Source organism: Haliotis rufescens, unplaced genomic scaffold (assembly GCF_023055435.1).
Source record: "Haliotis rufescens isolate VD_foot unplaced genomic scaffold, xgHalRufe1.0.p SCAF_3, whole genome shotgun sequence".
Classification (NCBI taxonomy): domain Eukaryota; kingdom Metazoa; phylum Mollusca; class Gastropoda; order Lepetellida; family Haliotidae; genus Haliotis; species Haliotis rufescens.
This window is the reverse complement of record NW_025964001.1, coordinates 17,853,219-17,878,824: the sequence shown is the minus strand read 5'-3', so window position 1 is coordinate 17,878,824 and position 25,606 is coordinate 17,853,219. Positions and strand designations below refer to the sequence as shown.

General features: G+C 43.9%; 1 protein-coding gene across 1 annotated transcript in view; it reads right to left on the bottom strand.

Annotated features, from left to right (window-relative positions):
- Positions 1-25,606, bottom strand: part of LOC124137022 (exportin-5-like) — a 49,396-nt gene that overhangs the window by 19,351 nt on the left and 4,439 nt on the right. The window contains exons 5-18 of the mRNA XM_048403845.1: positions 23,371-23,553; positions 22,047-22,265; positions 21,539-21,615; positions 19,334-19,433; positions 18,444-18,527; positions 17,259-17,384; positions 15,304-15,394; positions 15,010-15,132; positions 14,077-14,246; positions 6,695-6,790; positions 4,573-4,704; positions 3,955-4,061; positions 3,253-3,345; positions 2,147-2,246 (exon numbers count right to left, since the gene is read on the bottom strand). Coding sequence (XP_048259802.1) covers positions 2,147-2,246; positions 3,253-3,345; positions 3,955-4,061; positions 4,573-4,704; positions 6,695-6,790; positions 14,077-14,246; positions 15,010-15,132; positions 15,304-15,394; positions 17,259-17,384; positions 18,444-18,527; positions 19,334-19,433; positions 21,539-21,615; positions 22,047-22,265; positions 23,371-23,553 — 1,701 coding nt within the window. The remainder of the gene's footprint in view (positions 1-2,146; positions 2,247-3,252; positions 3,346-3,954; positions 4,062-4,572; positions 4,705-6,694; positions 6,791-14,076; positions 14,247-15,009; positions 15,133-15,303; positions 15,395-17,258; positions 17,385-18,443; positions 18,528-19,333; positions 19,434-21,538; positions 21,616-22,046; positions 22,266-23,370; positions 23,554-25,606) is intronic.

Here is a 25,606-nt window from a genome sequence, read left to right as displayed (position 1 = left end):
TGAACGATTTCAAGTTGTGAATCATCAAACCGAGCAAGCAGTTGTAAATGTGCTGGTCTCGGTCCGTGGGAGAACCTTCGACCAGACTGGCCGCTGCAGCCAGGTATGTGTCTCCGTGAGACATTGCCAGCATGGAGTGTCGAGCGAGGGTGTCCAGCTGTTGCAAGGTACCTTGTGGTACCATGGCAACCGGTGGGGCACGGACCCCCAAACGCTCCACATTGGCTTCCGCAGAAGGACCAGCCTCGGGAAAGGCAAGGTCATGTACTGGGAAAGACCCTTTTCTCCACGACGGGGGAGGTAACGGGAGACCCCGACTGGAGGCAGCCGTGAAGGCCTTCTCCAAAGAAGGCTTAATCCCGCGCAGCAAGGTTGATGCCGGGAAAGCCTTGTCGGACGTCTCGTCGTATACCTCGGAGGAACCCACGGAACCGTGGATTCCCCGCGGTATCGGCAGGGGCTTTGGCATGTCCTCGAAGAGGTCATACACCATGGCAACGCGGTCCTTAACAGATAGCGGAAGCAACGGTTCAGGGGAAGGACCGGTAACCACGGCAGCCGCCGCCGTACCGGTGGACCCCGCGTCCGAACCCGCGGCCACCAAAGAGGCCATCTTGCGATAAGGCCGCCAGCTTGGAGTCCACAAGTTTCGACAATAATGCGGCGACGGAATCCCCAGACAGCCCGAGGGCCGCAAGGGGATCCGCCGCAGCCGAGGAGGTGGTACCCGCACGGGGACCCCGACCGGACGAACCGGCCACCACAGGGGTGGAGACGGACTGTACGTACAGCCGGTACCGCTCAAACTCCGCAGGCCCCAGGCCTTCGCACAGGGTACACCGGGTGTCCCCGCAAGGAACCCTGCACCGCGGGCAACGATTGTGGGGATCCCGGGATGACAAAAACTTTCTGCACACCCCACAACTCCGAGGAGCAGGGGTAGAGGGGGTGGATACTGGGGACATATCCATGTCAGACATTGATTGTTTGCTATAAACAAAGAACAAAACATGGTTACAACGCACGCACCACAACGATTCACAAACGAGCATTTTCACAAGAAAATAAACGAGCAATGTGAACATATAACATACACATATAACTTTTATTAAAGAAATAAGTTATGTTAACCCCCAAAACATACAAGAACAGGGGAAACGTAAAACACAACGTGCATACGTGAACCCCGCAAGTATATAGAAAAAAGGGCGGGAAAATTATAACCAAGCGTAGCTACCGCAACGCCCCATAAAAGCACAGTTTATTAGAGAATAAACTATAATAAATATCACCAAATCTTCAAGGAACGCTTCAGCAGGAGAAAACACGTCTTGCTAAGCAGACGAAGGAGACAAGAGTGAAGGGTGTCACATGGCAGCTAGGTGGCTACGCACGTGCTGCATGAGGTAATTGAGATCTCTGTGGTAGAGTTCGCTATAGCAGCAGTTGTGGGAGACAACAGCCTCGGTATAACAGTGGTAACGTATTACTTAATGTAATTAAACCCGCTATTTGCACTATTTCAGCATGTCGTCTTCATGTGGGTGGAAGGCCAAAAGTGACATGATAGACACAAAACTACCTAGGTTCAAATAGTGGTGTATTTAGCATTAAAAAAATATCAATGATTTGCATGTGACCTGTTCATACCACAACTTACATGTGACTTGTTTATACCACAACTTACATGTGACCTGTTAATACCACAACTAACATGTGACCTGTTCATACCACAACTTACATGTGACTTGTTTATACCACAACTTACATGTGACCTGTTAATACCACAACTAACATGTGACCTGTTCATACCACAATTTACATGTGACCTGTTAATACCACAACTTACATGTTACCTGTGCATATCACAATTTACATGTGACCTGTTAATACCACAACTTACATATTACCTGTTCATACCACAAATTACATGTGACCTGTTAATACCACAACTTACATATTACCTGTTCATACCACAACTTACATGTGACCTGTTAATACCACAACTTACATATTACCTGTTCATACCACAACTTACATGTGACCTGTTAATACCACAACTTACATATTACCTGTTCATACCACAACTTACATGTGACTTGTTTATACCACAACTTACATGTAACCTGTTAATACCACAACTTACATGTGACCTGTTAATACCACAAGTGTCTGCTGAACTGGGCTCCACCGGGGGCTGATCTAGACCAACGTAGGACATGAACTTGGCTGGACTGCTGAATGCTCTGAAAGTAACATGTGGAATACAGAGAGAGAGAACAAGAAACAAATACACTCATATAACACAGCTCAAACTGCCTCAAACCAGAGACAGACACTGTCTCAAACCAGAGACAGCCACTGGTAGATAAATACAGTGATCCCTCGCTATTGTGCTCTTCGATAAAGGGCTACCTCGGTTACTACGCGCGTTAACGCATGGCTCCCAAAATTTATGTACACTTTTAATACTGAGAGTTTTACACAGACATAATTGTATTGTTGTTCGTTGTTCATTTGCACATAACGCTTCTCATTGCATAATCAACCGTTTATCACTGAATGGAGTTCTAATAATCTGTTTGAAAACATCCGCGGCAAGTCCCGGAAATACGATTGTTCTACTAGTTAACTTTTCACACTATACATCCTTTGATCTTAGAACTTGTATCATTGCAATGTGTGAGACAAGGCGAAGATCGTGAGACTGGCCGAACGCGCTCCCTCGCCTCAGCCTTGGTTAAACGGCTCATCGTCTATAACGCCCACCAATTATTTGGACCCCATAGGTAGCGTTGTAGCGAGGGACCACTGTAGCAGGGATAATTCTAGGGTGGGGCCTTGTGCTTTTAGCTCCTAAATTTGGAAAAAGGCCCACATTTTCAAAAACAATGGGCATTTTAAGATTGTGCGTTATGGGCAGTCAGAAAATTCCTTGTGTGAACCCTGAAATAGGCAAGTTGAACTTGAAGACTGAGGGACAGATGCCAGAATATAATACACATCACAGTACTCGAGGAACGTCTTCAAACTGAAATTCAGGACAAGGGTACAAGCCCTTGCTATACTACTCAACATTTGTTCAGGACCACACCTTTAAAGATGTCTATGTTGGTCCTTAGCAAATGTTGAGTAGCATATCTGCATGTGCTTCAAAGTAAAGTACCTGTGAACACAAGCATCTGAGGCACATAACCCATATTGCCATCACACCATTAGACATTTTGGAAAGCAGCTTTATCTGACACTTACTCTGTGAATTCTGGTGAAACCCACAAGTCTTTGACAGGAGACAGAACTTCTTCTATAAATGACGACTGCTTGTCGAAATCTTTGAACTGATTGCTAAAAACAAAGATGACATTGAATTGGTTACAATGATACTTACAGCCACCTAAGGCTGCAGACTTATGGCTGCTGTCTCATACAGAAATGTTTCATTTGATTGCTCTCAACTTGTTTTGTCAAACGACTCGGGCAATATTATTAGTTGTAGACAATGAGTATATAGTGTGATGTTCCCTGTGTGCGAGACAATGTACACAGGCTCCCACACAGGGAACATCATATATCTACCCCGAGAGGCCAGTCGACAATGAGTTTATCTAACTTGCATAATTTTCACCCGTTAACCTTTGTCTTCATCAGAACGGCTAGCGAACTGTTTCATGGACATCTTCACTACTTGCAGACAATGTAAACACATTCAATGTTATCACCCTTGCATTACAATCAGAGATGCTTGTTGAGCTCACCAAACTGCATTTGACACTAAATGAGATGGTTTAACTGAGGTGACAAGCTGAACTAAAATCACCCCTGAGGCAACATTTTCAGACTCTGAATTGTCTTTCTTCACCTTGAAAATTTGAAAATATCTGTAAACCAAGAAAAAATTAAGTCTTGTCTAACATGTCTAAGATGGACGAGTATTTGTTCAGAGACTATTCTCACCTGATGAGTATGAGGGCTTCTGTGAGTATACACTTCTCCATCTGGGACAACTGCTCGGGGTCCTTGCTGATATGTTTGATGTGATCATACAGCCGGTCAAACACAGGCTGGGGAGATAAACACAGATACTATGGATACTGTCTTACTGGGGAGAGTGAGAGTGAGATTGAGCTTAAGAGAGAGAGTGTGAGAGAGTGACAGTGAGTACATCCAAGTCCTATCTTTACATACAGCCATTGTAACCAACTCATCCCCACCTTGGTTGCCTTGTGACAGTGAGACTGAGAGTGACAGTGAGTACATCCAAGTACTATCTTTACATACAGCCATTGTAACAAACTCATCCCCACCTTGGTTGCCTTGTGACAGTGAGACTGAGAGTGACAGTGAGTACATCCAAGTACTATCTTTACACACAGCCATTGTGACCAACTCATCCCCACCTTGGTTGCCTAGTGACAGTGAGTACATCCAAGTACTATCTTTACATACAGCCATTGTAACAAACTCATCCCCACCTTGGTTGCCTAGTGACAGTGAGACTGAGAGTGACAGTGAGTACATCCAAGTACTATCTTTACATGTTGGTTGCCTAATGACAGTGCATCATTGACTTACAAACAGGAGGTCTGGGTACTGCTTGCAGATCTTCACCAACACAGAGCATGCATGCTGCCGCACATTCTTTACAGCCCGACTCCTCGTCGACTTTGTCTGCCCGAACAGGTTGAACACAACTGCATGGAATATCTGCAACGCAGGGGAAGATTAGGGTTCAGAAACCAGGAAAACCAGACATAAAATTTCCAGAGAGGGGATGTGATGTCAACAATCAGCACTGGAGGGACAAGTCAGAAAAAAACAAGGACTGAATTTGCTGTACAGCCTGCTAGTCTGTAAAATAATACAACACCCAATTCCAGTAATTTCAAACAAGTTTATGCAAGACTCTCACTCAGTTACACACACAGTTTCTCTCACTCATCCACACACACAGACACAGACACAGACACAAACACAGATAGAGACACGTGGTCTGTACAATGTGAGGAACTATGTTGTCCACCAACCTTTTCCCGGACCACCGGCAGTCCCTCTCACTCACTCACCCACTCACACAGACACAGACACAAAACTAGACACAGACACAAACACAGACACATGGTCTGTCCAATGAAGCGAACAATGTTGTCCACCCACCTTCTCCAGCACCACCGGCAGTCTCTCTCACTCACCCACAGACACAGACACAGACACAGACACAGTCACAGACACAGTGAGAGGAACTATGAGAGTCCACCCACCTTCTCCAGTACCACCGGCAGTCTCTCTCACTCACCCACATACACAGACACAGACACAGACACAATGAGAGGAACTATGTTGTCCACCCACCTTCTCCAGCACCACCAGCAGTCTCTCTCTCTCACCCACAGACACAGACACAGACACAAACACAGAAACAGACACAGACACAGACACAGACACAGTGACAGGAACTATGTTGTCCACCCACCTTCTCCAGCACCACCAGCAGTCTCTCTCACTCACCCACAGACACAGACACAGACACAAACACAGACACAGACACAGTCACAGACACAGTGACAGGAACTATGTTGTCCACCCACCTTCTCCAGCACCACCAGCAGTCTCTCTCACTCACCCACAGACACAGACACAGACACAGACACAAACACAGACACAGACACAGTGACAGGAACTATGTTGTCCACCCACCTTCTCCAGCACCACCAGCAGTCTCTCTCACTCACCCACAGACACAGACACAGACACAGACACAGACACAAACACAGACACAGACACAGACACAGTGACAGGAACTATGTTGTCCACCCACCTTCTCCAGCACCACCAGCAGTCTCTCTCACTCACCAACAGACACAGAGACAGACACAGTGACAGGAACTATGTTGTCCACCCACCTTCTCCAGCACCACCAGCAGTCTCTCTCACTCACCCACAGACACAGACACAGACACAGACACAAACACAGACACAGTGAGAGGAACTATGTTGTCCACCCACCTTCTCCAGTACCACCGACAGTCTCTCTCACTCACCAACAGACACAGAGACAGACACAGTGACAGGAACTATGTTGTCCACCCACCTTCTCCAGCACCACCAGCAGTCTCTCTCACTCACCCACAGACACAGACACAGACACAAACACAGACACAGACACAGACACAGTCACAGACACAGTGACAGGAACTATGTTGTCCACCCACCTTCTCCAGCACCACCAGCAGTCTCTCTCACTCACCCACAGACACAGACACAGACACAAACACAGACACAGTCACAGACACAGTGACAGGAACTATGTTGTCCACCCACCTTCTCCAGCACCACCGGCAGTCTCTCTCACTCACCCACATACACAGACACATACACAGACACAGACACAGACACAAACACAGACACAGACACAGACACAGTCACAGACACAGACACAGTGAGAGGAACTATGTTGTTCACCCACCTTCTCCAGCACCACCAGCAGTCTCTCTCACTCACCCATAGACACAGACACAGACACAGTCACAGACACAGACACAGACATAGACACAGTGAGAGGAACTATGTTGTCCACCCACCTTCTCCAGCACCACCGGCAGTCTCTCTCACTCACCCACAGACACAGACACAGACACAGACACAGTCACAGTCACAGACACAGACACAGTGAGAGGAACTATGAGAGTCCACCCACCTTCTCCAGCACCACCGGCAGTCTCTCTGGTGTGTAGGTGAGGAACGGGAACAGAGCAGACACACATGACAGCAAGCAGGACAGGATGAGAGGGTCCTGAAACAGACAACCACAGGACCACTTCTGCAGATCAACTACCTGTATAGGGTGTGAAAACAGGTCATGAAAAAAGTGTGATTTTTAACTACTTGTTTCATGTGAAAATATGCTACATGAAGATTATTAACATAATTGTTCCCCTTTGCTAACAAGAAAATAAATAAACGAGCGAGTGAACAAATGAACGATTGCACAAATGATCGCACAAACAATGGAATGAACGAATGAACAAATAAAATATTCAGGTAATGTATCAGTGAATGTAATGAGAGTTAAGTTTCTGGACCCATGTTAACATTTCGGAGAAGGAATGTTGTTCCAGTCGCAGTCAGCAACATCCCAGCTCTATATTATAACAGCCCATAAATAGTTGAGTGCGGGGCAGGCAAACAAGTGGATGACAACATGAGTGAGTGAGTGAGTGAGTGAGTGAGTTAGTTGGGTTTAATGCCGCTTTTAACAGTATTCCAGTTATATCACGGCGTGTCAGCTTAATGTGGGAGGAAAGCCCGAAGTGATGCAGGCCCCAGACATTTACCACTTCGGTGAAACCCACGAGCACGGGTATGGTGCTGACAAACCTAGAAACATAATCGGGGTGAACCGGGATTTGAACCCACGATCATCAAACAATAGTTATCATTGTGAATAATTCTAAGAATACCACCTCTATCACATCAGTGCCATAAATTCCTGTTTATGCTGAGAACCACACTATAAATTTTTATAAATTTTCAACAGACGTCCACTACACTGCCAACATATCCATAGTTGTGAGGGAAACCCTATCCCTTGCCAGAGGCGCCACTGCGCATGCGCAAGGCGGGAATCTAGTCACTTCTTTCAACCCATACTCTCATCAACTAGATGCAGATATTTGGGGAGGTGGGAGGGATTAATTCCTGATGTGATAGAGGTGGTATTCTTAGAATTATTCACAATGATAACTATTGTTTGATAATTCTTGTGAATACCTCACCTCTATCACATCAGTGCCAGTATACACCAGAGGGACCGGCGGGTTCTGGTATCTAGCATCCCATAGATATTTGGCTAGTGAAGTGGTAAAACCAAGGATTATATGCCAAAAGGGGTCTTAAACGGATGTGTCTAATAGTCTACTTATAAGACTTAGACGTATAGAATTTTCAAGGCGTCATGTGAAGGGTATATGTATATTCCCTTGTGATACTTAGACTTTTTAGTGACATCGTTTCCTGTGATGACGTCATCTGTGACGTCACTTCCGGTGATGATGTCATCTGTGACGTCACTTCCGGTGTCACTATTCTCCCGTATCACTTATGACGTGGTTTACCGTTATGCCCTTTTGGATAGTGATATTTAACGTATCTTAACGTTTCTCCGGTGTGATGACTCCTATGACGTCACTTCCGGTGGTAATACATTAACCTTCCTATCATGTAGATTACCGTATATCACTTAATCCTTCGATCTCTGATTTCAGTGTTGACATTTGCCCTGTTTTACTAACTCAATAGCGCAGTCCAGTAACAAAGTACAACTTACCCTGAGTTCCTGAGGTACTTCTGAAATCTTCACCCCCCCCCCCCCCCCTCTCTTTTCCCTTTCCTGGAAGAGGGAGGGAACAGGTTACTTTATTTGGTAACTATCACCTGGGCAGCCACCAAAGGCCCCAGAGTGTATAGTCCATTTAGATCGGTCTGTATGTCTCGTAAGTAAAAGTTTGAAAAAGTGTTGTGGGACTTCCACTGGCAGCTGGCCACGATTTGTTCGATGGATGCAGTATTCCATGTGGCTAGGCTTGTTGCCAGTGCTCTGATTTCGTGGGGTCTGCAGCTACCCCAAATCGGAGTGGAGATTTGTGCCGTTTTATAGCTATCTGTGATAGCTGTTTTTAGCCATCCCGCTACAGTGCCCTTTGCGATGTCCTTTTCTGACGAGGGCTTGCAAGAGATAAATAGGCGTTTTCTCTGCTTTCTGTGGGGTTGAGTCGCTGTGATAAAATATCTCAAGGCTCTTATGGGGCAAAGCAATCTATCCGGGAAGTCCACACTTTTACTTAAGGCTGGAATTGTGTATTGCCGATGTCCGAGTGGGCCGAAGGTTGACGACTGGTTTTTGGCAATAAATTCAGGGAGCGATCTGAACGACACTGATTTCCATTCTTTGGTATGGGTTACAGTGGAGATGTCAATAGCGTGTTGTTCTGACACGCGAGCCGCCGTAGCCATGGCTAAGAGAAAAGCAGTTTTCTTGGAGACTGATAGTAATGTCGCACTACTCATGGGTTCATACGGTGCTTTCATCAATGCCGACAATACTATAGATAGATCCCATTTAGGAAAAGTACGTGGTACTTTTATATCTTCCAGGGCAAAAGACTTCATAAGTCGATTTAGTACTGGATGGGTACCTATAGATAGGTCATCGTGTTGTAATACTGATGACAGGGCTGATCTATATCCTTCGATAGTGCCGTGTCGTAAATTCTTGTCATTTCTGAGATGGAGCAAGAAATCGGCTACTATAGGTATCGTTATATCTCCATGTAACTGTTTTCCTCTTCTCCATTCGACGAACTTGTCCCATCTGTTATTGTATATCGCAGATGAGGTTGGTCTCCATGAGCTAGCCACTCTTCGTGCAGCTGATTCAGAGTAACCGGCTGCTTGCATCTTATGCGAGATAACTTCCAAGCGTGAAGATGGAGGTTGTCGAGGCGGCCGTAAAATATGTCCGTCTTTGGTTGTCTCAATAGGTCGGGACGTACTGGGAGTTTCAGAGGTACTTCTAGCAGCAGTTGTAGGAGTCTCGGAAACCAAGCCCTTTTTGGCCAGGCCGGGGCTATGAGGATTATGACACAGTCCGTTTCCTCTATTTTCCTCAGTACTCTGTCTAGGAGAGCCCATGGGGGAAATGCGTAAGCAAACATTCCCTTCCATTCCATGGAGAGCGCATCGACTTGGAGTGCTAGTGGGTCTGGTACCGGGCTGACATAGACTGGTAGTTTGTTGTTGAGACATGTGGCGAATAGATCTATGTTTGGACTGTCCCATAGCTGGGTTATCCACTTGAACACCTCGGGATGTAGTGACCATTCTGTGGGTACTATCTTGTTTTTCCGGGATAGGTAATCTGCTAGTATATTTAGCTTCCCCGGAATGTGTCTTACTTCGATCTTGCAACTCACTGAGTCCACCAAGGCATATAAACATGTAACCTCCTTCAGTAAAGGCTGAGACCTTGTGCCTCTGTAGGTTAAATCTTGGATAGATGTGAGCGGGCATAGGCGAGACATCCACCAGCGTCTCGACTTGACGGCCTGATCGAGTGGGCTTGTTATCATGTGCTCTACTCTTGCATATCTGTCCTCTGTGGGTGCTGCTATGCCCCTTGTTGAGTAGAATCTTGCGCCTATGTAGGTGATGCCTGTGTGGGTACTAGCTCTGTTTTAGAGGGTGAACCAGGAAACCTAAGATTGTTAGTAGTGAGGCACACTGTGTTTAAACTAATTGCGCTTGTCCTGATCGGCCAATAGGAAATCGTCTATATACGAGAAGCCTTATGAGCTTATATGGGCGCAAACCGATGATGGGATTGGTGATCCTGGTGAATAACCATGGGGCTAAGGATATGCCGAATGGTAGTACCCTGAACTGGTATCTCTGACCGTTGACTGCAAAGTGTAGGTACCTGGAGTACTGGGGAGTAGAACCCGTGAGTGGTCTCTTGACTCTTTTAAGGTGCTGATAGCCCCTTGCTGAACTTGTGTAATCTTGGGTCGATGTCTGTGAGACCGGCTAGTTCGACTGGATTCGATGTGGTCGTATCTTTGATCTTCTGTAGTTCTAAATCGTTGTCCATTGGGCAAGCGATGTCGGTAGGGTCTGAAGGCATTTCCGGTGGTATCCCCTTCGGGGACTGCTTCTGCTTCCTCCTCTGCGAAGTGGGATGATCATCTTTAGCAGGAACTGTGCTTCTTGACGTTAGTCCGGTTGCTGATTGAAGATCTTCCTGCATCTTCAGAATGTGTTCCAGTGAGCTGTTGATGAATCCGGTCTGCTGTAGTGTCATCTCCGTGGGGTGTCTAAGTGTAGGCCTACGTTCTGATTGTTCGGGGTATGACGTTAGTAGAAAAGTTCAACGATGCTCGGCTGCTGTGCGCAGGGGCAACTTGTGTAATCACTCTTATTAATGGCAGGCATACCCAGTCTAACATTAAGTGCCGAAAGTAGCATTTAATGAATATTCGATTCTTGATGACGTCATCAATATATGACGAACAGGGAAGGGTAAGGAATTCTAGAATCAACTGACTGGTACCTCCTACCCGTCACGTTCTAACAAGGTCATCTTGGTATTTTGTCCTTGTATCTGTTTTAAAGGGCGGGCATTAGATTTATAGAGTTCTGCAATGATATGTTAATGGTATAATTATTTGGTCTATAATTAACCTCCGTAGTAGAATCCCCACTGTATAAAAAACAGTATTAGCAATAGATCCGCACCCCCTACTCGGGCTGTGCTGAGACTGGGTCATATGGCTGAGGGTAGCGTAATCCCGGTCGTCTGATCTACGACTGGCCGTGCGGGAATCACGTGTTCTATAACTGTGTGATAGTGACGTAACATCTCCCTCGCTTCTCCGCCCGTGTAACTGGACTGTGTGGCAGTATGAGATGGCGCATGCTTAGGAATTCTATCCTGATTAGCACGAGCTTTGTCAGTTCGTCTATCTTATGGCTAGAGGGTGAATGGTGTGTATTTCTGAGCATACTGCGATGCAATGTCCGTGATTCACGATCTGCCCTATGGTGTACGTGGTAGGGAGGTAATCTATCTCTTTTTTGTTCTCCTGTGTCCTCATAATAATCAGATACAGCGTAGGCTTGCTTGTCTGCTGTATGAGGAAGTACTGCCATATTCAGCCTTATATCTCACTTAATCTCGTGCTTATCAATCCCCGTTTGGTCATGCCGGGTTTGTGCAATCAATTTTTTTTAGAGTTTATTCCTGAGCCCTTGATTGCGTGCGCTTTTATCAATTATTACAACATTGAGTTGGTTAATTTCTCCGAATCCCTTTAGTTAAAAACCTGTGAGGTACATCTGCTCCTCAACTTTATTGGGAGATCCTTAGGTCTCTTGAATCTTGTGATCGACCCCTGTTGGCCAAGCCCGGGTTGTGCGACAGATTCTTTTGGATATGAGATTTCCGGAGACATTGATTGCATGCGCTTTTATCAATCTGATCGACCCCTGTATGGCCAAGCCGGGGTTGTGCGACAGATTCTTTTGGATATGAGATTTTCTGAGACATTGATTGCATGCGCTTTTATCAATCTGATCGACCCCTGTATGGCCAAGCCGGGTCATAGATTGCATGCGTGCGTCAATCATAACAGACATTGAATTTTGTTATTCTTTCCGTGAACTCATTTAAGTTAAATGGGGAACGCGGCAGAGGGTGAAAATCGTTAGTTTCTGTCCAAACTCGATGATCGACCGTACCAGACGTTGCCGGATGCAAGTTAGAGGCACTTTCTGTTTGACCGGTAAAATGCATCTTCTCCTCAACATTATTGGGAGAGTGGGATGAGCGACGGGGTCTCTTCTCCTCATAAGGTGAGACGGCGCTCTCGCGCGACACTCGCGCTTTTACGCTTTATACATCATTACAGACATTGAATTCCGAACTCAATTAAGTTAAAAGGGGGAACGCGGCAGAGGGTGAAGATCGTTAGTTTCTGTCCAAACTCGATGATCGACCGTACCATACGTTGCTGGATGCAAGTTAGAGGCACTTTCTTTTTGACCGGTAAAATGCATCTGCTCCTCAACTTTTGGGAGAGTGGGATGAGCGACGCGTTCTCTTCTCCTCATAAGGTGAGACGGCGCCCTCGCGCGACACTCGCTTGTAACCCACGTGATTAATATGGCCACCAAGAGCTTAATCACTTGTTTTTACTTGATGCGCTAGTAATCTTTGTAATCAGGATTGTTGATACATGCCTTGTAGAGCTTGTCAATTTTCTCCTTTGACAGAGGCTCGCAATAGCTGCACCTTGACTTTTGTGTGCAGTTGCTTGCATGATAGACATCTAGGGTGAGGGTCACCAGGTATCTGGTGTTGCCCACAGCCTGAACAGACGGGTGTCTGTCCTTGAGATGAAGATCTCATCCCACAAAACGTTTCTAACTAATTACTTACTAGAACTTCCGATCTTCTTATACCCCCATTCTCTGCTTGTAGACTGCTCACTGCTTGTAGCCTATGAAGCTTGAGAAGATCTAATGTGCTTTGTAAGTGTGGAACTCAATCACGTGTACGGATGTGCAACAAAATATTTTCCTTGTTGTCATCTGGACACACAGGAAAGAAGTGACTAGATTCCCGCCTTGCGCATGCGCAGTGGCGCCTCTGGCAAGGGATAGGGTTTCCCTCACAACTATGGATATGTTGGCAGTGTAGTGGACGTCTGTTGAAAATTTATAAAAATTTATAGTGTGGTTCTCAGCATAAACAGGAATTTATGGCACTGATGTGATAGAGGTGAGGTATTCACAAGAATTATAGGTTTCTGGCGTGCCCAAGGGACGCAACTCTGCTCAGCGAATCGCGGCGCCTTAAACGACTTGGCCACCCGTGCCCCCGGATGACAACATGAGGAATATGCCTTCCCAGAAAAATGCCACACACTCATCCATGTCACGCATTATAACCACACAATCAACTATTACAACATGAATAGGGAAATGGCAACATATTCTGACCCAGAATCCCCAGGGGGTTATTGCATTGGAGACTTGAGACAGACTTGTTGTAGGGCTGGGATGGGTAACTCGGGTGCTTAGGTTGGGTGGGTCGTGAGTAGGACCAGGGTATCAACACGACTACCCGGACCCGTGGTTAGTCATGTGATATATAGTTCAACAACAAAAACTCACTATAACATAGTGGTTACACTACAAGCCACTAATGTTGGCATTTCTTTCTGATGATGCACACATTCCTTTTACTAGTATATGTTTGAGTAAAGATAAAGCTTTAGTGAACTTCAGTGTTCGCATGATCTGATTGTTTGATAAATGTATACAAATAGTTTTTGCCAGGGCTGTGGTAACACAATTCCCAATCAGACATTTTGTTCCCAACTCTTGAGACCTACAGTGGGTACCTGGGTTGGGTCGAGTAATAGGGGGTCAGGTACCCGGGTAGAAAATTTGGACACTCCAAACCCTAACCTGTTGGTGTATTGGCCAACAAACAGAGGAAGTATGTGTGAAGCAATGCCTGACCTGTGTCTGGTAGTCCAGCACTCTCTGCAGCATGTCGATGCCTTCCTGAACCTCCGGCTTGGGTTTCTGGGAGATGAAGAGCCGGGACATGACACTCTCCAGGAACACAGTCAGGGCATCCCACTCGAGGAAGGACGGCGAGCTGAACGTGCAGTAGCTCTTGTCCTGACCTGCACCAGCAATGGATAGCACGTCACTCAAAGACCACAGTGTGACACCAAGCTGACTAGGTGTGTTTCTTGTTTGATGCTGAACTCATATGATGGTGGCCAGTAGTTGACTTTATGTGCAATAATCCACACCATCCCTGGCGCACCTTGACACACAGTCATCCATCTTAAGTTGGACTGACAAGCATGGGGTACTAGCAGTCTAGCAGCATACAGTAATCTTTTCTTATTCGTAGCTGTTGAGGCATTCTGTAGTCCCCCCTACCTTCCCCCGTGGCGACAGGTTTATACAGCTGTTCGTGAAGTCACTCCTACCTTCCCCATGGCTACAGGCTTACGTAGATATTCTGTAGATATCCCTACCTTCCCCCGTGGCGACAGGTTTATGCAGCTGTTCGTGAAGTCACTCCTACCTTCCCCATGGCTACAGGCTTACGTAGATATTCTGTAGATATCCCTACCTTCCCCCGTGGCAACAGGTTTATAAAGCTGTTCATGAAGTCACTCCTACCTTCCCCATGGCTACAGGCTTACGTAGATATTCTGTAGATATCCCTACCTTCCCCCGTGGCGACAGGTTTATGCAGCTGTTCGTGAAGTCACTCCTACCTTCCCCATGGCTACAGGCTTACGTAGATATTCTGTAGATATCCCTACCTTCCCCCGTGGCGACAGGTTTATGCAGCTGTTCGTGAAGTCATGAAGTCACTCCTACCTTCCCCATGGCTACAGGCTTACGTAGATATTCTGTAGATATCCCTACCTTCCCCCGTGGCGACAGGTTTATGCAGCTGTTCGTGAAGCCACTCCATGGCTATACTGAAGGTGATCTTGGGCTCGAGCAGCGTGGCCTGACGCAGCGTGACTGCAATATCCACCTTGTACCCTGCAGGGGACACATTCATTAGATCACCAAGACAAACATAAAGATAATTACTGTTATGTTTCATATTGTGATCTTGATAGGCACATAACTCTAAACCCTCTCTTTTTCTCTGAAGCTTTAAAGATCATAGAGGAGAAAACCATTGTGTTCAAAACTATGGGATGCACTCACTTGCAAAGAACATGTTGAATTCCTCATCACTGTCAAAATCCAACCTTGCATATTCACAGCTGGGAGAGTTGTTCTGACTGGGGAAACCAACCTGCCAACACATCAGAATAGGTGAGGTGAAATTGAGTTTAAGGTCGCGTCCAAGATTATTGCACTTATATAGCGACGTGCATGCACGTGTGTGTGTGTGGCTGCTTGTACTAGACCGGACTGATGCCGATTTATAGTGCTAGCACACTGAGATATCATTCTGCAGTTTAACATGGATACCCCACTCAGACACAGTATACTGACTCCGAGCCGACCAGTCCTTGTTTTAGCCCCTTAATGCTGAGCGCCAGACAGGGTAACAACAAGTACCATCTTTTAACGTCTTTTGGTAAGAAGCGGCCTGGGATCGAACCTGGACCTTCTGCTCTCCGGGCGGACGCTCTACCACTAGACCACGGAGGCCGTCTACACATCAGAATATTTGTCACATGCACCATGGTCTATTGTTGCTGTACCATATAGAGATTTTTATACGAGCATGTGTGCCATACTGATTTTTTTTACAAAATGAGTGTTAAAATTCTTGTATATCCTGAGCGAGAGCCAGGTTATACATGAATTCTTACATGAGTTTGTAAAATCAATATGACACATATGCATGTGTTACTTTATAAGCCATTATTTCTTATATCTTTTCAGGTCTTCTTTATAAAATCAATATGACACATATGCATGTGTTACTTTATAAGCCATTATTTCTTATATCTTTTCAGCTCTTCTTTATAAAATCAATATGACACATATGCATGTGTAACTTTATAAGCCATTATTTCTTATATCTTTTCAGCTCTTCTTTATAAAATCAATATTACACATATGCATGTGTAACTTTATAAGCCATTATTTCTTATATCTTTTCAGCTCTTCTTTATAAAATCAATATGACACATATGCATGTGTTACTTTATAAGCCATTATTTCTTATATCTTTTCAGCTCTTCTTTATAAAATCAATATGACACATATGCATGTGTAACTTTATAAGCCATTATTTCTTATATCTTTTCAGCTCCTCTTTAAAACAAATCATGACCACCGTCTTAGGAAGCTACAATTGTCAGTTGACGTCAATAATCTTCAGCTATGACATCGTGTCTATGATGTCATTCCGACCTTACCTCACAATAAGATTTGAATGATGTTAACAATGCTGTCTGGAGGATGTAAACGGTACACTGGTTCCCGTGAATTAATATTTGCACATACAATTATTATGAACTCTGTTATTTCTAACCCTATTGGTATTAAAGTGGCTTACTGTCTCAGGAAGTACGATGACTGTACAGAAAGGTCAATATCCAGACATAGAGAAAACTATGGTTATTACGAACTCAGGGAGATGTACAATATGTTCAGTGGTATTTACTGAGAAATAAATAGTGACACATTAACTGTTTCATCGTAAATGTTTCCACAAAGTGGAAATGTATTCTCAACACATGGAATTCCAGATTATCTGTAAGTGCCAAACATTTGGAAAGATACCTACTGCTTTCATCAGTGATTGACAGGTCTCACTAGATTATCCTTTATTATCATTGCATGTTAGAAATGCAAAAAATGTATGATTGACACAAAGGAGTGAGTGAGTGAGTGAGTGAGTGAGTGAGTGAGTGAGTATGGTTTTACGCCGCTTTTAGCAATATTCCAGCAATATCATGGCGGGGGACACCAGAAATGGGCTTCACACCCATGTCGGGAATCGAACCCGGGTCTTTGGCGTGACGAGCGAACGCTTTAACCACTAGGCTACCCGACCGCCCCCAACCCACAAAGGATCTTTTCTAAGTCAACATATGGTTTAACACTGTCATTGTTTTATATCCTGAACAATGGATGACCCATTCATTGTCCTTGACAAAGCAGTAATTGGATGTCAAATTTTTCAACTGACCAACACTGACCTTCAGTAGTGTTTTTGTCATGGACTTGACCAGGTGAGGTATGAAGGAGACAAGTACTGGATCCTCTGAAATACTTTCATGACGAAGAAGTGAACTCCATAGTGTCTGAGTGTAGCTGCCTAACATCTGAAAAATGGAAAAGTTATATAAATGAGCAGTGAATTATAAGTAACTCAAAGCATGTACCTTCTTAAATTCTTTTCTTGTGACAGACAGACCTGTATTAATAGTGATAAAAATAAAAAGATAACTCCAACCTTTCCCCTTGGCAACTGGCTCATGTAGGTATTCTGTAGTTTTCTCCCACCCTACAACAGCATTGAATACCCCTGCATGTGCACTGACCTACTTCCAGCATCACCATAGCCTGGACAAGTCAGTTGGCTTCTCATACATATCCAGAAGTAAACCTTGGTTGGTCCTCAGAGCATGGTACCAGGGGAGGCCGAGCAGGTCACCCCCAAGAGAAAAAATGTCCTCAATAACTTATAAATCACTGCTGACCTTCTAAACATAAGTGAGTTGGATTTAATGTTGTGATTAAAAGTATTTCAACAATATCATGGCAGCTCAGCTTAATCATGTGGTTCATTCTTGTTCCCATTTTTATTATTTAACCTGTGCACACCCATACTTTCAGTGTCAGGATGGTGATATCCATTCCAACATTTCTTCACATGTTTGTGCTCAGGCTGCAGCTGATCGATAATACAGTCATCCCCCGCGATAACGCCCTCCTGTACCTAGGACGTATGTCACACATCTGAGAATCTGACAGACATGAGTCCCACCATGGATTTGAGTCTCACGTTTGGCTCATCCAAAGGATACCCATTAATGATGCTTCAGGCATTTCTGGTGTAATGGTTGGTTAGTTTGTTGTTTAACGCCGCACTCAGCAATATTCCAGCTATATGACGGCGGTCTGTAAATAATCGAGTCTGGACCAGACAATCCAGTGATTGATATCATGAGCATAGATCCATGCAATTGGGATCGATGACATGCATCAAACAAGTCAGCAAGCCTGACAACCCGATCCCGTTAGTCGCCTTTTACGACAAGCATAGTCACCTTTTATGGCAAGCATGGGTTGCTGAAGACCTATTCTGCCCAGAATCTTCACGGGTCTTTGGTGCAATGAATTATGTAAACAACTAAGTTTTGACAACCTAGCTTCTCTACCTGACTAGGGTGTTCTGAGAATGCCAAGAGAGCTTGAAGATAGGTGGAGAAGTTGGGAGGCTGGGTGACATTCTCTGTCGAGCCCTGGAAAAAAGAAACAAGGTTTGACCAATCTGTATCGACACATCATCTACCATTCAAGATATCTAGTAACCACTGTGCTCACTGTCAGTTATTTTGTTGTTGTGTACTGAACACAGCCTTGCTTTGGTACTAAGTGTTCATGTGTGTTTAAAGCCATACTCAGCAATATTACAGCTATACGACGGCAGTCTGTAAATGATCTGAGTCTGGACCTGACAATCCAGTGATTGACATCATGAGCATTGATCCTCACAATTGGGATACGATGACATGCATCAACCAAGTCAGCGAGCCAGACCACCTGATCCAGTCAGTCGCCTCTTACGACAAGCATAGTCGCCTTTTACGACAAGCATGGGTTGCTGAAGACCTATTCTACCCCGTATCTTCACGGGTCCGAATCTAGACAAGACAATCCAGTGATAGATAGACATAAGCATCAATCTGCATGAAGCAAGTAACTGAGCCTGACCACTCGATCCATTAACAATAGATCGAAATATTGTTTATTTTCATTTCTAAAACATCTCTGTGTAACCCTTGGGGTTCCCTGGTAGAATAGGTCCCCACCCATGCTGCCTGTAAGAGGCGACGGATTGAATCAGGCTCGGCTCTGTGCCTTGCTTGATGCATGTCAACATACCCCACCAGCGTGGATTGTTGCTCACGATCTCGATCACTGGATTGTCTGGTGACTCAAATTATTTACAAGCTGCCATCATACAGCTTGAATATTGCTGATTGAGGTGTTAAACAACAAACAAATAAACAGGCAGTGTGTAGACAAGCATGCTGGTTGAACTAACCCATAAAACACAGAGCTGTTTCCCCGTCTCAGTGAGCACTTGACACAGCCTCTTCAGGAATAGGTAGTAGTACTCATCTCGGGATGACTTCTCTGCAGCACTGCAATAAACAATGGAGACAGTGAGGGGGGAATTTGGTAGTTTGGTCTTCAGTATTCATCCATAAACAGCCTTCAGTAAAGTTGTCCAGGAGCAGACAAGCCAGTGGTCGATAAAGTTTGTTTGTTTGTTTGTTTGGTTGGCTGTAGTTTAAAGCTGCACTCACCATTATTACAGCTTCATAACGGCGCCCTCTAAATAATTGAGTCCAAATCTGAAGGCGTATTTACACTGTTGTTTGTTTGTTGTTTAAAGCCGCACTCAGCAATATTCCAGCTATATGACGGCGGTCTGTAAATAATCGAGTCTGGACCAGATAATCCAGTGATTGACATCATAAACATCGATCCACGCTATCAGAATACGATGACATGCATCAACCAAGTCAGCCTCTTACGACAAGCATAGTCGCCTTTTATGGCAAGATTGGGTTGCTGAAGACCTATTCTACCCCGCATCTTCACAGGTCGGTCTATAATGAAAACATAAGAACTTCAATTCGGATCAGAAACTTCCTGGATTATCCCGAGCATAATGTCTCAAAACTACCCCGGACCCATTTGCTTCATTTCAGGTCCAGTTCGGACGACACAATCCTACAAAGAGCCGTCTCATTCTAATTCATCAGTGAGAAAAATGTTAGACTTTAGCAATATCATGACTTTAGTCCTCAGTATATTAAAGGTCCATTGAAAACAGTTTGATCAGGAGCTGACAAACCAGTTGACAACAAAGTCAGCATGAAAACATCAACCCACATCAACAAGTGCATGACACTTGTTAATGATTTACTGCTGCTTTGAACAGTTTTCACATATATCACACTGAGTCAGCTAAGTGTGGGAGGAGAGGCCGGAGTGATTCAGGCTGAATATGTTTACCACTTTGGGTACAGGTCTGACAAACCAAGAATCATAATCAAGGATTCAAACCCATAATAAAAGGGATGCAACTCTGCACAGCAAATTTTCGAACCTTAGCATAAACATTCGACATTTCCAAACAAATCCTAACCTTGCATAGTGTAAAACATATCTTACTGTATGGTGTAAAACATATCTTACTGTATGGTGTAAAACATATCTTACTGTATGGTGTAAAACATATCTTACTGTATGGTGTAAAACATATCTTACTGTACAGTGTAAAACATATCTTACTGTATGGTGTAAAACATATCTTATTGTACAGTGTAAAACATATCTTACTGTACAGTGTAAAACATATCTTACTGTACAGTGTAAAACATATCTTACTGTATGGTGTAAAACATATCTTACTGTAGGGTGTAAAACATATCTTGCTGTACAGTGTAAAACATATCTTACTGTACAGTGTAAAACATATCTTACTGTACAGTGTAAAACATATCTTACTGTATGGTGTAAAACATATCTTACTGTAGGGTGTAAAACATATCTTACTGTACAGTGTAAAACATATCTTACTATACAGTGTAAAACATATCTTACTGTACAGTGTAAAACATATCTTATTGTACAGTGTAAAACATATCTTACTGTAGTGTAAAACATATCTTACTGTACAGTGTAAAACATATCTTACTGTATGGTGTAAAACATATCTTACTGTATGGTGTAAAACATATCTTACTGTATGGTGTAAAACATATCTTACTGTATGGTGTAAAACATATCTTACTGTACAGTGTAAAACATGTCTTACGGTACAGTGTAAAACATATCTTGCTGTATGGTGTAAAATATATCTTACTGTACGGTGTAAAACATATCTTACTGTATGGTGTAAAACATATCTTACTGTACAGTGTAAAACATATCTTACTGTACAGTGTAAAACATATCTTATGGTACAGTGTAAAACATATCTTGCTGTACAGTGTAAAATATATCTGACTGTACAGTGTAAAACATATCTAACTGTATGGTGTAAAACATATCTTACTGTACAGTGTAAAACATATCTTACTGTACAGTGTAAAACATATCTTACTGTACAGTGTAAAACATATCTTACTGTACTGTACAGTGTAAAACATATCTTGCTGTACAGTGTAAAACATATCTTACTGTACTGTACAGTGTAAAACATATCTTGCTGTATGGTGTAAAACATGTTACTTACACTGCAGCATTAAGTATGGTTGCCATCGCATCTTCACTGAACAACACCAACAAAGGTTTCCTTTCTTCCAGCTTACCCTGAAATCACACGCAGCAAGAAGCTTATATGCTTACTGAAGCTAGGATAGCCCAAAACACTTTTAAAATCTAAAATCTGGGATAGGCAGTTCTTTTGGAAAAACATGTCAGCTTTTAAAGGGCTTAAAAAACAACATATCTTTAAGCCTGGTTTGGCTGTGAGTATGTGAGAGAGTGAGAGAGTGAGTAAGTGAGTATGTTTTTACGCTGCTTTTAGCAATATTCCAGCAAGATCTTGGTGAGGGACACCTCAAATGGACTTCACACATTGTACCCATGTGGGCAATCAAACCCGGGTCTTTAGCATGATAAGGGAATGCTTTAACCTCTAGGCTACCCAACCTCCCCTCGTTTGGCTTTGAAAAGGATGTGGTGGAAATACATTTTCACTTAAAATTTCAGAAAATGTTCCCTTTTAAAAAATTCCTCACCTTTCGACTGACGATAAGTAGAAGACATTCGGCTGCAGACAACTGCAGACTGCTGACGCTTAGCAACAAACAGAGCAGCTGCAAGAGGAGGCCTTCTCTCTCGACAATGTGGGACATGTTGACCCAGTCCACAAACCCCGTGAGAGTTGACAGCACTGCCTCACTCACACGACACGATGCCTGGGCTTGCAGCTTCTCCAACTCGTTCTCAGATCCTGACTGTTGAAACAGAGGATGCCGTGTTACTTTGAAGACTTCGCTATATATCCCAGTCAGTTTTCAGTGAGCATCTATGACATACAGTCGATTCTCATTACAGGAGTCCATCAACTAGGATGAAGTGATAATATAATGTTCCTCTCAATTATCCAATGTATCATATCATATCTCCTTTCTATTATGATACAGGCATTTACAGGACTCGTAATCCTGTGTCCGATATGCATAAAAATTGAAAATGGATGCAAAAGAAACACAGAGTGCCTCCACCGAGATGCAGAAAATTTGTATGCATGTATAGGAATGAGTGCTGCCATTTCATAATTTGCTACCCTATAAAACATTGATTTCCTCTGAACATGCAAAATTTTATATCACAGAGTAAATGTTTCCATATTGATTGGGGTGAACAAAATTTGCGAATGTTTTTCAGCAGGGAAAGTTTGAGGTGAGGTGAAATGGGGCTTAACGTTGCGTTCAAGATTATTGCACTTACATAGCAACGTACATGCATGTGTCTGCTTGTAGTAGTCCAGACTGATGCTGATTTTATAGTGCTAGAGCACTGAGATACCATGCCGCAGTTTAACATGAATACCCAACCCAGACACAGTATATGGACTCCAAGCCAACCAGTCCTTGTTTTGATCCATTAATGTCAGGTGCCAGGAAGGGCAACAACAAGTACCACCTTCTAACGTCTTTTGGTATGACGTGGCCGGAATCGAACCCCCAACCTTCCGCTCTCTAGGCGGATGCTCTACCACTTGACCACGAAGGCAGTCAGGAAAGTTTGAATATGTCTTCAAATGAAAACATAAATAAAGATTATGTATGATATTACATATTAAATAAGATAAAAACAAGGGATTCTGCTTTATTTGAAATTGTTATATACTCAATATTTCACATTTCTCTGGGACCCCAATTTCTTTACCTGGGACTCCTACAATTTAAGGTTGTGAGTCCCCTGCACCCCAAAAATAAATACCCCAGGTAAATCCTTGTTGTTTTTTATATACAATCTGGACCTATTCACCACCTTAGCTTTGTTTTGAGGCTTGTTTGAGTGACACAGGTTTCAGTTGTACAGTGCATGTCTCACCAGCTTCCGGTAGCGCGAGGTGTTGTTCTCCAGCAGGCTTAGGAAGAAGTGGAAGAGCTGGGTCATCTGGGAGGTGAGCGCCTGCAGCACCTCCCGCCGCCGCTGATGAGGCAGGTTCTGGAAAGCCACCACATCCTCCACCAGACGATGGAAGATCATCAGCACCAGCTCCGTCTGAGTCTCCTGAGGGGGAGTCAGTCAGTGAGTCAATGTTGAATATATTCAGCAATATTCAAGCTATATCACACCCACCTGTATATAATCAAGTCTAAATAAGGCAAACTAATGATTAAACAGGCAACCAATGTTTGTTTGTTGCTTAACGCTGCACTCCGCAATATTCCAGCTTTATGACAGCGGTCTGTACATAATCCAGTCTGGACCAGACAATCCAGTGATTGACATCATGAGCATTGATCCTCATATTTGGGATACGATGACATGCATCAACCAAGTCAATGAGCTTGACCATTTCATCCAGTTAGTAACCTCATATGACAAGCGCAGTCGCCTTTTATGGAAAGCATGGGTTGCTTAAGACCTATTCTGTCCTGGATCTTTATGGGTGGGCAACCAATGATACACATCTTCGGCTCATAATGACACTCTTTGAGGAATAAACCATAATCTGGAATCGTGAGAAACATGAGACAAGTAATCACTGAGTAAAGGGGCCCTGGTTCCACAAAGTGATCTTAACTGTATGATTGTCGTAAGTCAATGATAAAGAATGAGAGTTACAATCGGCTCACCGTTAAGATTGATTTGTAGAATGGGCCCCTGAACAGGATTTCAGTTATATCACAGCATGCTAGGCTGATAATGTTTGTAGTTGAATGATACACTCAGCAATATGCCAGGTATATAATGATAATCTGTAAATAATCGTGTCTGGACCAGAAAACAAACTTATCAACATGAGTAACAATCCAAGCTATGACAGGCAATCAACCACGTTAACGAGCCTGACCACCAGATGAATTTAGTCACCTCTTACAACCAGTTTACGTTGCTGGGCATCAGTTGTAATCTGGAATCCTCACGGGTTCAAGCTAAAGGTGAGGTGAGGTGAAATTGGGTTTAACGTCGCATCCAAGATTATTGCACTTATATAGCGACGTGCATGCGGCGGGTGTGTGTGGGTGTATGTGGCTGCTTGTACTAGACCGGACTGATGCCAATTTATAGTGCTAGCCCACTGAGATACCATGCCGCAGTTTAACATGAATGCACCTCTCAGACACAGTATACTGACTCCGAGCCGACCAGTCCTTGCTTTAGCCCCTTAATGCCGAGCGCCAGACAGGGTAACAACAAGTACCATCTTTTAATGTCTTTTGGTATGACGCGGCCGGGGATCGAACCCAAGACCTTCCGCTCTCCGGGCGGACGCTTTACCACTAGACCACAGAGGCGGTCTCAGGCTAAAGATATCAATGTGTGTGGTGCTATTGTGCTAGCCACCGCACACTCATGCTTGCTCAAGGTGCTACATTATTTCCCAAGTCAACCGATCAGTGTGCATTCCAATTGCTTCCCAGCTCCCTGAGGAGTATACAATAGAATCAGCCTCTTTCACAGTACATTCACATTACAACTTATCAACCTGGACACCCTGTCACTGCTGGGTGTTCAGAGTCCAAGTCAGCGGTAGAAACTAACATTTTTAGTCCACTAGTCCTCATAATGATAACATATAGCAAAACCTTTAAAAACGGCGAATTATAAATAGACCTTATGATACCTTAACTATTGGGCAGTTTGGCAAGGGCTTCAGGACTAGTGCCGATTTCTAACGCTGCTATTTGGAACAATCTCATTAAAATCAGACCTTAGTTCTCGCTACCGCTAAACAAAGATCTGAAGACATCCCATTACGGGTCTCGTCAGAATGACCTTTCATCCGACCAATCAGTGCGTCGCTTACCAGATTATGAAAGTGACAGTCGGAATGTGATTTCTAGTCATGCAATCTCGAAAACTTTAACATGGTGTATTCCGAACGATAGTTACGGGTTTAATGACTGAATCCTTACAATCTAGACCATCTATTAGGCATTCCAGAATGTTTTTTTGTTCAGGTTTCAAATTTGTAATCGAGAATTTGTCAAAATATTTTTCGAAGCGTAGTCGCCAATTTGAAATTTGTGCCGTTAAGCACGAGAAAGCTGCCTTCTGATTGGTCACTCCATTGGTCGGTCTAGTTCGCACAAGGTCGGCCTGACATGACCCATAA